Raw genomic sequence first — 14,305 nt, 5'->3', positions numbered from 1 at the left:
AATAGTTATATATAATTATAATAAATTAATCACTGTGTCCAGACTAGAGGTTTGCTACCCGGGTCCCGAAGAACTTGCGGGTTTCGGGTTGGGTTTGGGTTAAGGTTTCTTGAATAGCTTCAGGTTCGGGTTGAGTTTGGGTTTGTAACAAAAAAAAAAAAACTTTGTAGGCTATATAAGATTTGCGTGCTGTCTGCTGTGTTGTGGCCAAAAGAGCGTGCGAGTTTGGGAACACATTTATATATAATTTATATAATAACAGAACTGTTTTGGTTCTGTTTTTGTTCTGTTCTGTTTTTGAACTCTCTTTCGGTCACAACGCAGCACACGACACTCAAACCTTTAGCTATGAGTGCGATAAGACAAAAAATGACTGAGTGAAAACTTGTTACAGTGCCAAATGCAGGGAAAGCTGCACTACAAATTTTACAGAATAAATGGGAAAATATTCATCAGACACATTCACTCCTCGTGTTTGCTGCATAACAGATGAGGCAGGATATAGCACAAAATTATACACAAACGTCTAAAATTACTACGCAATAATGTGTGTGTGTGAACTGAATGAGTGTAAACTGAGCACAGCGCAAGTCAAACAGTCTCTCAGAAATCAGAGCTTTATCAAGAGTATCAACTAAAATACAACATCATACACATTTTCTTCTATTTGACATATTTAAATGTTTTAAAAATAGTATGATATTATACACAAGTGTAAACTCTATGAATGAAATGAGCACAGCGCGTTCGTAAATCAAATAGACGCGTCTCTCAGAAATCAGCTTTGTCAAGAGCAGTCTACTATCATCTAAAACACTGCCTATATCATACGCATGTAGTATTATTTGATGTGTATTTAAATGTTTAAAACATCGTACAATATATAACATGATTGAGTGCAAACTATATGAATGAAATGAAGCACGATAGTAAGTCAAATAGTGGTGTTGCCGTCTCTGTGTGTCTCTTTAATATTATTTTGTTTCTATTTAAGCATTGTACAATGATCTTGTCGTTTTAACCAATAAATAGTTCAGTGTTTACATGCAGTGTGGGTCTTACAAAGCTGTCTTGGCTTATGATAGCAATAATGCAGGTACATCTCTACAGCGACAGATTTCGGGTTCGGGCTTAAACTTTTACAGTACCGGTCGGGTCAGGTCAAACGTTCTCGGGTACGGGCCGGGTTCGGGCTTAAGTTTAAAGCCTGTGCAAAGCTCTAGTCCAGACAAGATGATTTTCATAACTTTATTACAGTGATGGGAATCTAATGAAAATCACCATTAAATGTAATATAACAATGACAAGCAAACTTGTCACTCAATGAGGATTTGAGGGGGGAAATGTGTTTAATATTTATTAAATGCAAATCGCAAAATAAGAAACCTTATGACCCTAAAATAGGCTTAATTTTCTTAATGGAAAATATTATTTATTTTGATTATGGAGTTAAATTTGACCTAGACATGTCCTTGGCAGGTTTCATGAGATAACAATTATAAAATTAAAATGATATTTTACTGTTGCTGTTTCTGAGTTTTCTTCACTTTATAGTCTCTGTTTCTCTGTCTTTAGGAGACGCTCCATATTGCACTCCGGAGCAGTATAAGGAATGTGCAGATCCAGCTCTAGGTAAGAAATCTGCCTCCTCCATCCAACCTTTCAGTCTAGAGGCCAGTTTTCCTCGCTGAACCCATCTAGTCCTCATTAGAGATGGCTGAACCTGAGGCCACAATGGGACAGCTCGATTTATGACCCCTCCTAACCTCTCTACCCACTTCCCCAGGCCTTTTTAAACTTCTTCATCTGTCCCATTGTTTTCCATCCAGGATTTTTGAGGTTAAGAGAAATGTTCTGTCTTTTTCTCTGGCTGTAGATTTTCTGGTGGAGAGAGACAATGACTACTGCGTGTGCGAGACGCCCTGCAACATGACACGCTATGGCAAAGAGCTGTCCTTCGTCAAGATCCCCAGCAAAGCCTCCGCCAAATACCTGGCCAAGAAGTTCAACAAGTCGGAGCAGTACATTGCGTGAGTCTTGCTTGTCTCTGTAGTGCTACTTACAAAATTATATAAAAATTCAAGTAAAACAATCAGTGTTTTGGCCAAGACAAGACATTTGTTGATTGGTTTATATCTCTTGTCAAGCTCCAAATTCTCATTAAACCAGAACAGTTAATTTTGCTAATCTGACACTGCGCAACTTAATTATCTGAACGAGATGAATTTTGTGCAGACACTTAAAATGAGAAATATTTACTTAAGCATAATTAGGAAAACTCTTTGTTATAAGAAAATATATCTTGAAATAAGTTTATTTTTCTGACCTCATTGGCACTTGTTTTTCTTTCGTTTCCTTCTTAAGCATAAACTAAATTTAGTGAGGTTTAAATATGTGATTATGGTTGTTTGTGATGCCCTAAATGTTTCACCTCACATGTTTAATTGTCCAGACTGGCAGCTGTTTAGCGCCTCATCAGTAATTAACTGGGATCTTTGTCTGCCCTCACACAAGATCCAGACAGCCAATCATCAAAGCTGCTCAAAGCCCAGGCAACAGCATGGCAGACATGTAACACTTCACTGCCTTGACAAACACGCCAAGAAATGTCAGGAAATGTCTCCACATCCGCAACCATCTGGAACAACACGAATCCAAATTAAGTTTACAGAGCGAGGTCAAGAAAGTTAGTTTGGTGCTGTTTTCAACAGGCAATTATACTAGTTTGGTGTGTTGATGTAATGTCAACATGAAATTTGCATTTAATATATGTTTGAATCATTCATCTGTTTATGTTATTCTTAAGGGAAAAAATTGTGTTCCAAAATTTGTATGAAACTAGAATGACTTTCATTTTCAGCTGACGTGTTAAATATTACTTTAAAGCACTGTGTTGTGCCATTTCATGTTGACTTTCACATTCATTTGTGAAATTGTTGTCAGCCTAATTATACAAAAGAGTGACAATCAAAACTTTCATGAAACCCTTTTCTTATATTTGTGTGAACTGAATGGAGAAGAACTATTTGCAGTAATTTACATTTATAAAATGAAAAGAGAAGTCATGTGGAACCGTTGTAAATTATTTGCAGTATTTTACATTCAGAACAGGAAAAGAGAAGTTGCTGAAGAACTTGGGGGAATTTAATCTTCTGAAGACGACGGTTGAATGCCTCTATTTAGTTTTCTGCTTGTGCCCAAAGATATTGATGGCTTTCCAGTGAAATGGCTCAAAATCAGATCTCTGCTATAGTTTCTTAAATTTAGGAAATGAATCATAAGTAATCTTAGATCTGCCATCTCATCTACTTATCTTTGACAGTAATAGGGTTATGTATTAATCTAAAGCAGGGAGACTGATGTTTTGAACTCAGATGATGTAATCTCTGGGTTTTAAAGGAGGAAGATGGTGTTTTTTAAAGCTTGGTTTTAAAATAGCACCTCATTAATATTCCTTGATAAACCTGCTACAAAAGTACCATTAAGTCTAACCTTTTTATTGTTTTTGGCTTCCAGGTATTTTTGAAAAGCTTGGGCAAACACTCATAAAATAACTGCAGCTGTCGTCTGCAGCTTAATTAAACTTTTAATGTGTGTTCAGTGGGGACAAAAATTAAACTTTCACACTATCTGTAGTGAATGTGTAGAAAACGTTCCTAATAAAAACCAAGAAGTTAAGAAGTTCAGTACATTCTAGCTATGATATAAACTCTGAAGTACCAGGGCTTGAAGGTGCAGAAACGTTACAGAGGCGTTCAGACTCAACTCCAGCTGTGTCTAAAATAGCCCCAAGTCTCTGCTGGCTCCACTCCAACCATCTGCTTACAGCAGTGCTAGATTAGAGAATGAAATGCTGTGAAATTGGCAGAAATTGTGGATCGATGCTTGGAGGGATGGTGTGAAGGATCGGGAGGGTTGTGGAAGTAAGTGCAGTTGAGATGTCCTCACCTTTCCCTTCTGTTCTGCTTTTTAGAGAAAACATCCTAGTGTTGGACATCTTCTTCGAGGCCCTGAACTACGAGACCATCGAGCAGAAGAAAGCCTACGAGTTAGCTGGCCTTCTTGGTGAGTGACATTTTCCCAGACATCAAGAGATAAATTCACAAGCCTCAGAATAATTTGATTCCTTGACATTTCCAGTGGTTATTTCACTGTGAAAATATAAATGTTTACAAAAATAGCTCTCCCAAAAAGAAGTCATAGTGATTCACTTTTTAGAAAGTCAAAGTTGCTTACTTATAGTGACACTAATCATGGATACAATTCATGATTAATTGTATCCAAAATAAAAGTTTGTTTTTACATAATATATGTGTGTACTGTGTATAATTATGATGTATATATAAATACACACATGCATGTATATATTTAAGAAAAATTTGTTATATTCATATATAAAATATTTATATTTATATTAGGGCTGTCAATTTAAAGGGTTAGTTCACCCAAAAATGCAAATTATATCATTTATTATTCACCCTCGTGTCGTTCCACACCCATAAGACCGTCGTTCATCTTCAGAACACAAATTAAGATATTTTTGATAAAATCCGATGGCTCAGCGAGGCCTCCATTGACAGCAAGTTAATTTTGTTTTTCAGTGCCCAGAAAGCTACTAAAAACATATTTAAAGCAGTTCATGTGACTACAGTGGTTCAACCTTAATATTATAAAGTGACGAGAATACTTTTTAAACAAAATAAAGACTTTATTCAACAATATCTAGTGATGGCCAATTTGAAAAAAAAAACTGCTTCATGAAGCTTCGAAGCTTTACAAATCTTTTGTTTCGAATCAGTGGTACAGACCTATGTAGTTCATATGACATTTCATACAGTTGATTGATGATGAATATGATGCAAAGCAACAACTCACTGCGTAATGAAGTCCCTAAAATTCAAGATATGGGGGCAAAAAAGTCCCTGTTCGAATTTTTCTCATATTTAGAGCATACGAGTTAAGCAATATCACACGAGTAATGAGTGCAATATTACACGAGTGCTGTTTTTGTCCCATATCCTGTATAACGAGTGCAAATGCAATACTGATTTAATACAACAGTTCAGTAAATAAGAAGTTAATATTGTGTTATTTTAGACACACTATTGTCTATTTTGTTCAGTTTTGCCAATGTAAATATAAAGACAAAGCACAACTGTTCATCTCCATGCAATGCACAGCAGTGTTTCATTTCTGAATCTGCGTTTTGAACGAACCGAGTGATACCAATGTTTCAGCGGACCATTCATTAAAGACTTGTTGGACACAGACACAGACCGATCGGTGTATGACATCAAAGTACAGCGAGAGCAATTCAAAAGCATATGGAGCCGTCTGCTCTCTAATCGCTCTCACGGTACTTTGATGTCATACACCGATCGGTCTGTGCAGCACCGCTTCAAGTCCAACAAGCCTAAGAGAACCATTTAATGAATGAATCAGCCGTTTGAATGAGTCGAATGAATGTATTAACGACTTAATCATTAAGACATTTGCTGCCACCTACTGGCAGTTTTAGTTTCTTATTTAGAGTCTAATTTTATTTGAATAATAATTTCATATTTCCATATTAATTATAATAATAAAAAAAAGGTATAGTTCACCCAAAAATGAAAATTCAGTCATCATTTACTCAACCTCATGGTCCAAAAGTTCATGTGTAATAAATCCTATGTTGAATCTTTCTGAAGCTACTTTTTGCGATGTCTGTTTGATGCTTTACACAATAATGACTTCAAATTATCTTTTGTGGTTAATTTCTCAGCCAAAATTGATGGGCGATTAAATTGGGATTAATTAATCGCCACATCATGTAATTAATTAGATAAAAAATGTATATATAATATAAATTATATAAATATATACAGTATATACATGGAAATATTTCTTAAATATGTACATGTATGTTTGTGTACTTAAATATACATAATAATTATAGACTGTAAACACACACATATTATGTAAAAACAAACTTTTATTTTGTGTGCGATTAATCGCAATAAATCGTTTGAAAGCCCTAATTTGAACATAAAAAAACTACGAGAGCAGCTTGTAATTTTACAATTCATCCACACACTATATTCTGCAAAGCTTGTAAAGTGTGTTCAGGTGGCTAATTACTGAGCTAAACGGTTTCAGGTGACATTGGCGGACAGATGGGGCTGTTTATCGGGGCCAGTATCTTAACCGTCCTGGAGCTCTTTGACTATCTGTATGAGGTAAGACCTCCATGACTCAAATCTAAACCTGCACCTGTTATTTCTTATTATTTTTATGTATTAAAGACCCTTCAGAAATAATTGTGGAATTTCTCAGTCACTCAAAATGGCGTATGTTCTCCTCTCCCCTGTAATTGTGTTTGATATGACCTTCACAAAAGCAGTGCTCTCTTAACACTGGAGCTTTCTTCCACTCAAGACCCTTTGCCGCAATCAGAGTCTGAATGAACAGAGTGTAAATATAATATTATTTTACCAAGCCTTTGCTCAGGATGTGATTGCTTATGAGATATCAATACCCTGAAGGCGAAGTGTGGAATTATCTTTTGATTGGGAAAATTGTCATCGGGTGTGATAACAGGTGATTCAACAGGCAAGCAAGTAGAGCAGAGCAGAAGCAAACTACTAGAATTATATTCAAAGCGAGCCGTGGACTCAATGTTGTTGACAGATGCTGTGCCTCAGGCGTTATGAAGAAATCATTTTAGTGTGCATGCACACACTCTGTCATTAGCATCTTAATCAACCTACCTTCTGCAAAGATGTCCTCTGATCTTCTGTTTAAGATGATTGATAACCATCGGCCTCATCTGCAGAAGTATTACACACTTGGGTGGGCGATGTTACGTATAATATTGCAATATATTCCTCCTTTTGACAATTTTCACTGTATATCTTTATATTTATGTATTTGTTTCTTTGATCATAGGACCAAGTTGATTCAAAATGTTGAAAATATAGAAAAATACCTGTGCATCTTGAGTCATATATCATCACAGTATTCATGATTTTGCTTAATGTAAAATCAGCAGCAAATTCTTTGTGAAACACCCAGACCTGCTACGCATCAAAACATATGACTGGAATAACAGGGAGGTGATGCCAGGAGAGCTATTTTTCTTGTCTGTTGTCTCTGGCCCTCCTTGGGTATCTCTGTATGGCAGTGATTGATAACAGATCATGTGACCTTTTACAGGAAGTGCTGACTTGCGCCTCTGCCCTGCAGACTCATATTAGCCTGTGGAGAACAAAAAGCAAAGGCACAAGCATTCAAGATGTTTCTGCTGGAAGATAAAAGAGACACATTGAGATGTGAAAGGCATAGTTCACCCAAAAATGAAAAACCTGCTATAATTTACTAACCCTAATGTTGTTTTTCTTCAGCAATGTTGAGCAGAATGTTCATGAAGCACAATCTCATCATTCCCACTCGGGGTGTTTTTTTGATGCCTGATTTTCCTCATAATAAGAGAGAAAAAATATCCATCCAAAATACTTATTTTATTCTGACCGAAATCACACATTATTTTGTAATTATGATTATGATGTACAAACCTTTTGGGAGAACTTGAAGGTGGTGACCAAAGCCTGGGATCAAGTCTTCTGAAGCACTGTGATAGTTTTGCGTGAGGAACATATTGAAAGTCGTTATTTAGCAATTAAGAAATTTAAGTCATTTTTAGTGATTTATCATGCCAGAATAGATGCTTTCAGTTGGGGATCCTTTACCCAAACCATTCTTGTGGAAAAATATAAATAAACTTAGCAATGCACCACAGTTTTGATAAATTGACACTCAACGTAAATATCCCCTTGAGTCTGGTTCAGACTCGACGGCAGGCTCTGGGTATTACCAGTGACATTAGGACACAGATGGAAGACAGCTTGTCAGATATGGCAGGTGGAAACTGGCGTCGTTTGCAGGAAAATGAGGCACAAATACTGTCAGTTCCAGGACTTGTGTTTGTATAATCCAGCTGGTTTAAACTGACTTCTGAAACATGACAGCTGAAAGCCAATAACAAACAAACAAACATCATCCATCCATCATGTTGTTCTGTGTGTCAGGAGGCCCTCATGGGGAATGGGGGAAATGCCCCAGTTACAAGTTCAGATCTGCATCTTCATATTGTTCTGTCTGTCTCTAGAAAGCAGCATTTGAGGACAGAAGAAAATGTTGACTTCCTGGAAAATGTTTATTTTGAATGTGTGCTTTACTTTTGGAACCAATATGCAAAACCTTATATCTAAAAAACCCACAAGTGTTTAGTTGGATGCATCCATGTCATCCATGTACAACTTAATCTCAGTGGATGTTTTTCTGTAGTTATCTTCGGATGTTATCACATTTGTATTAAATAATTTACTACCAAATGCATTTAAATTTAAGTATTTGTTTACATTCTGATTTGCTGCAGTTGTTCAATTAAGCCGGGCACAGACTACAGGAGTTTTTAAATCCTAACCGATTATGAAATCTGGTTGCATTACACACATAAGGAGAAGTTCAAAACCAAGGCAATTTCTCCCAAACTCTTCTCTTTGTCCATATGGTTGTGTCATGTTTTCAAAGACACGTTATACTAGCACGTTATACTGTTGTTGCAACACCTCCACACGCCGTTCCACCATCTCTACTGTTCAACAGACCCGCGCAGCAGCTTGTTTCACGGTCGCAATTTCAAAAGCGCTTCACTTCTCTCATTGGCTATTGTAAAAGAACTGACGTAATCATAGTCGTAATCATCCCGATTTAAAATCCTAAATATCAAACATGTTTGATAAAATCATGTCCACGAGCAGATCGAGAGATTAAAGACTTGATCTGTAAACACCTCACGTTACCACATGACCACCTACTGCAGATATAATAGTGTGAACTGAACAGCAGTTCTAATGTGCAGGTGTATTTTCTCTCTTTGCAGGTGATCAAGTTCAAACTGTGTCGCTGCGCCAAGAAGAAACACCAGCGGAGAGACAACAATGAGCGAGGAGCTGTTCTCAGCCTGGACGACGTGAAGCGTCACGTCAGTAACTATCACATCAGTATCTGTGCTGACCGATAAACTCTTACTAACAGACAATAAAGACTATGTTTTGGAATAGCATACATACTGCCATAATACTCATACTATGTATGCAGTATTCGGTATGTATACTGTGCACAGTATGCAGTTTTTTAACTAGATGAACAACTTTTTATATGCAACTACAACAGAGCAGATGTTGCCCACAATGCAACGCGACCTTCCATTGACATTGTGATGATGTTTTTTAGCATCATCTTGAGTCATTATTTGATTTGACTGACAAAGGTTCAGACATTTTTACACAAAACTGAATTTGAAATGCATTTTTATCTCCATAGATAGCAACTTGGATGTGCACAAAATGAAACTTTTACTAAGGGTGTGACGGGACACTTAGCTCACGAGACGAGATGCGAGATTGAGTTCAAGAGAACGAGACGAGACAAGATCTTTGCACAGTATTTTTAAGAAATCAGTCGGCTTTTATCAGTGCTAGTGCTTTGGTGTCGGTTTGGTGTGTCCCTACCCTAAAAGGTTTTGCCACAAACTCAACTGACTGGCTTCTCTCTTGTATGATTTCTCTTCAGACCTTAATGTACATGAGTTATGAGCTTCCAGAACTTCTGATTGAGGCTGTGTGTGACCTCCTAATTGAACATAGAAATAAAAACCATAAAAATAACAAAAATAAATAAGTTTTTCTTAGTCTTATTAAGTGCAACCAAAATCACAGTACTCAATATTCAAATTGCAAACATAGACTGAAACAGAGACCAGAGCTAAGAGGTGGTTACAACTACACAGCCCAGCCTAAGGTTTGATACTGGGAGAGAGGCTATTGTATGTAGCCTAATTAGCTCGCGTTTTACTTTCGCTTTCGAATTTGTGATCACACGTACTCTGTGTATTGGGAGTGGCAGTGCTGAGGTGGAGGTGGTGGGCGCCGTAATGTAATGTTAACATAGCATATTCTATGCTAATTTCACCCTCATGCAAAGACTGCTGTTCACTCGACGAGAACTCTCACTACATTTTAATATCGCGAGATCTTGCGGCACAAGATCTCGTCTCACTCCTAATAGCTACTGCTGCATACTGTTTAATGTTTCATGTACTATTCTCAAAAAATAGTAGGCAGTATTTAGTTTATACAGTGCAGATTCTGATTATCTGTTTCCTCTCAGGCTCCCTGTGACAATCTTCGTACCCCGTCAACCTACCCAGCCAACATGCTACCTCACCATCCTGGCCAGGGCAACTTCGAAGACTTCACCTGCTGAGCTTAAAGCGAGAGCAGCCTGTCTGACAGAGAACAACCAAAGCCGATCACATCAGTACGGACTCCATTCACAACCGGACATTACAGAGAAACCTTCTGGATCTGCTGCACATGGGAAAACCACCATGTCCTGAGATATATAACCTGACAACGGAGGAATGGTACCAATCAACAAAGTGTATTTTCACTAACACACTACATGGAAATGTGCAAAACTTTTAATGTTTTTTGAACATTTAAAGGAAATACTGCCTCAAAAACAAAACTCCTTGAAGCCTCGTAAATGTGGAGCGATTTCCCCACGCCAAATTACACATAATGTGACTCGGACATCGAATAGCTTCTCGCAGCTGGACCCTGATGCCTTTTGTGTACATAGTGCCGGCTCTAAACTGTCTTCAGACCAGTGGCTTACGTAGATCAGTAGATAAATATAGCTCTTATTCACTGTATGTAGCCTCATTAGTCCCATCTGCTGGATCGATTCAGTCTCAGTGTATCTCACGAGAATGTAACTTCCCGAACAAGGTGACCATTACATGCGTCATGGTGGGTTTAGGGACAGTGGAGAGTTCGGGTTCCATATGACATTGTGTTACAGGTCTCATCTTGTAAATGCATGCTGGTTGTCCTGTGCATGTTTTTATTTTTATTTAGATTTCATTATTACTATTGCCAAGTTTGCCTCAATTATATACAGGTGTTGGAAGATGGTGTAAAGTTTGTTTTTGTGTGTATATGCGTGCGTGTGCAGGTTTTGCTGTTCTTGTGGGGATGAAATTTCTCTGTGACCCCAGAAGAATAGCTAGATGACAAAAGCACCTTGTAAGAACATCTCTACAATGATACAACAGTTCAAAAAGAAACTAAAAAAATGTATAAATTCATATCTAAAAATGCCAAAAAGTTTTATTTTACGTTTAGGATTAGTCTAGTATAATTAGCATATTTGACAAACAATAGATGTGAATGGTCCTCAAAAGGATACAGTGGCCCCAAAAAATATTTTGACACTCAAGTTACTCTTACAAATGTGGGGAAATGGTTGCATTAGAAAGCAGTTGTGCATCTCAAATGCTGCAGTTTGTTTTCTCTTTACTTGTCTTTGAATCAGCAGGTGTTTTTTAGTGAATTCTCCTGAAGTTCTTCATTTTAACACTGTTTTCTTTTTCCTCTGTCTTTTAACACTTTCCTCTCTTACCTCTTGTTTAAGAAACAAACTATTTGTCAAATGTTTTTACACTTTCTTTGATATTTTTTGGCCAATTAAATGATATTCAGACATTTGTAAGTGTGACTTAAAGGATTAGTTCACTTCAGAATTAAAATTCCCTGATAATTTACTCACCCCCATGTCATCCAACATGCTCATGTCTTTCTTTCTTCAGTCGAAAAGAAATGAAGTTTTTTGAGGAAAACATTCCAGGATTTTTCACCATATAGTGGACTTCAACAGGGTTCATCAGGGTTCAGGTCCAAATGTCAGTTTCAGTGCAGCTTCAAAGGGCTCTACACGATCCCAGACGAGGAATAAGGGTCTTTATCTAGTGAAACAATTGGTCATTTTCTAAAAATATATATATATAAATACATAAAATATAAAACTTTAACCACAAATGATCGTCTTGCACTAGCTCTGCGATGCGCCACGCATTACGTAATCACGCTGGAAAGGTCATGCGTAACGTAGGTGAAAGTACTGAGCAAGTGTTTACAAAGCGAACGTGCAAAGACTAAGTCACACGCCCTTTACAAAAAAAACAACAATGTCGGACGATTTTGAAGTTGGAGGAGAAAATGAGATGGATTTTTTTCAACCGCACTACTTCTGTCTACGTCACGTGACCTTTCCGACATGATTACATAATGCGTGGCACATCGCAGAGCTAGTGCAAGATGAGCATATGTGGTTAAAAAGTATATACATTTTTATTTTTTTCACTGAAACTGACATTTGGATCTTCAACCCATTGAACCCCACTAAAGTCCATTATATGGAGAAAAATCCTGGAATGTTTTCCTCAAAAACCTTAATTTCTTTTCAACTGAATAAAGAAAGATGTAAACATCTTGGATGACATGGGGGTGAGTAAATTTTAATTCTGAAGTGAACTAATCCTTTAAGTGCCCAAATACTTTTAGGGCTGGTGTATGAATACATGATTATGTGTGCATGAAGGTGTGACTGAACATGAATGTGCGTGACGAATCTTTCATCATTTGTGCGATGTAGCTGGTCTGTTTCTGGACGAAAAACTTTCCAGGATCAGGAATGTAACAAACCAAAGAGTTTGTATTGTTGGGTGGACCAGACCGATCGCTCGTACGAGATTCCAGTCATGAACGCTAACTATTCTAACTGTGCGTGCGTATGTGTGCATGTGTGTTTGTTCAAGTGAGACTGTTATTCTTCTGTCTTTATTTTGATTGTTAATGAAAATTTAACTGCATTTAACAACTTATTATTGTTCAGTTGAATTCTGTACTTGCGAGACGTATTTGTTAATGTCGCAAACTTCATATCAAAGCACAAATAAGACCACCGATATGTAAAGGTGATGTTAAAGAATGATAAAATATTCTTATCAGTGTTATCATGATAATCAGCAGATTCATTATTACTCTGTTAAACTTTCCTTTGTTTTCGTTTTTTACTACAAACATACATATTGCCTGATAGTGCAGTCGGCAGATAATAGGCTGTTCTATTTATCTATGAAGGTATAATAAATATTCATAATTTTACAAATGTCTCACTGTAATTTCGTTCAGCTTTGTTCATGCTTAACTTCAGAAGTGGGAGATTAGAGTCATAATTCTTCTGGATTCATCTATGTTACTGAATTATACTAAACTGCAACCTCGCTTTAACCATAATGCTTCAGATTCAAAAGTGGAGAAGCACTTTTACAGTATTTTAGTTCAATGTTTCGCTTGCATCAGCGGAAGAACGCAGACCTTAAGAGAACTGGACATCATGGAAATTATTCAGCTGCCGTATTCTTAAAAAAAATGGAATAAAAATGGTTTTGAATTTCAAGTGGTTCCCAATTCCCAGCCTTAATGTTCACTTACCTCAAAACTATTCATGAATTCAAACAGCAGGTAGAATTAATTTTGAACCTACATTATGGAAAGTAGAAACAGAGAGATGAAAGATGAAGGCAGTGTTCATGGGCATCAGACGGTATCAGGATACAGGACATGAGTGCATGAGCTGAAAGATCAAACCTAAGAGGAATAAGGGAAAAATCCAGGCATGCGACATCCATCAAGATCATCAGAGGACATCCGACCCGACTCTTCTCCGGAAGATGTGTATTAAAGTAGCCTACTGGCATCAGAACCATGATTAAATATAAATAACAGTTCGCATTTAACTGGACTGCATTGTCCAAAGTCACCCGCAGGCTTTCGATCGGCCCTCGTGGTGGTCTAGCATATGCTCTGTTTGTTTAAAGGAAGTGGAGAACATCACAAATGACTGATGAATGTCATTTCCTGCTGTCGTCTCTGCGCTGATGTGGGAGCTTCTCTGGCAGATGCAGGGAACACTGCCAAGGACTTCAGCCCCAACAGTCAGCGCATTCTAATGAGGATCTTGTAGTGCAACACTAGTGCCTTTGAGACGTTCCTTCTTGTCCTAGAAATGCATCAAATATATACATTTGGAAAGATGCATTTATTCTTGATTCACCACAGCTGCTACTCTTGTGAATGCACAATTTGTTTAGGGTTTGAAACCAATATCCTTCTAAGGCTACATCAAATTCACAAACTATCCTATGTTCAAAAGTTACCTAAATGGTGTACTATTTCAAAAGGGCTTTTCACACTTGAAATAGTTAATAATATAATAACCCAGGACAAAAGTGGTGCTAACCCTGCTCTGGAGCAGGGTTTCATAACCCTGGGTAAAAAGCGGTGCTAACCCCGCATCTAAATTACAAGTGTGAAACGTTCCTTTACCCGGGGTAAAGCAGTGTTTAGAACGACGA

The 14,305-nt window shown here is 37.4% G+C and overlaps 1 protein-coding gene across 8 annotated transcripts in view; it reads left to right on the top strand.

Moving 5' to 3' along the window:
• asic1b (acid-sensing (proton-gated) ion channel 1b) overlaps window positions 1–13,056 on the top strand; it is a 199,592-nt gene extending 186,536 nt beyond the window's left edge. For 7 of the 8 annotated variants that reach the window (XM_051907282.1, XM_051907281.1, XM_051907283.1 and 4 more), the window contains 6 exons: window positions 1,576–1,632; window positions 1,877–2,030; window positions 3,974–4,065; window positions 6,139–6,218; window positions 8,924–9,025; window positions 10,213–13,056. In XM_051907282.1, the coding sequence (XP_051763242.1) occupies window positions 1,576–1,632; window positions 1,877–2,030; window positions 3,974–4,065; window positions 6,139–6,218; window positions 8,924–9,025; window positions 10,213–10,308 (581 nt within the window). In that variant the 3' untranslated portion in view covers window positions 10,309–13,056. Of the gene's footprint in view, window positions 1–1,575; window positions 1,633–1,876; window positions 2,031–3,973; window positions 4,066–6,138; window positions 6,219–8,923; window positions 9,030–10,212 lie in introns of all 8 variants that reach the window. The other variant, XM_051907280.1, reaches the window with a different exon arrangement.
• Window positions 13,057–14,305: the final 1,249 nt, after the last annotated feature.

Source organism: Ctenopharyngodon idella, chromosome 10, assembly GCF_019924925.1.
Source record: "Ctenopharyngodon idella isolate HZGC_01 chromosome 10, HZGC01, whole genome shotgun sequence".
Classification (NCBI taxonomy): Eukaryota; Metazoa; Chordata; class Actinopteri; order Cypriniformes; family Xenocyprididae; genus Ctenopharyngodon; species Ctenopharyngodon idella.
Note: the sequence above shows the minus strand (reverse complement) of the source record. Positions and strands in the feature narration are given on the sequence as shown.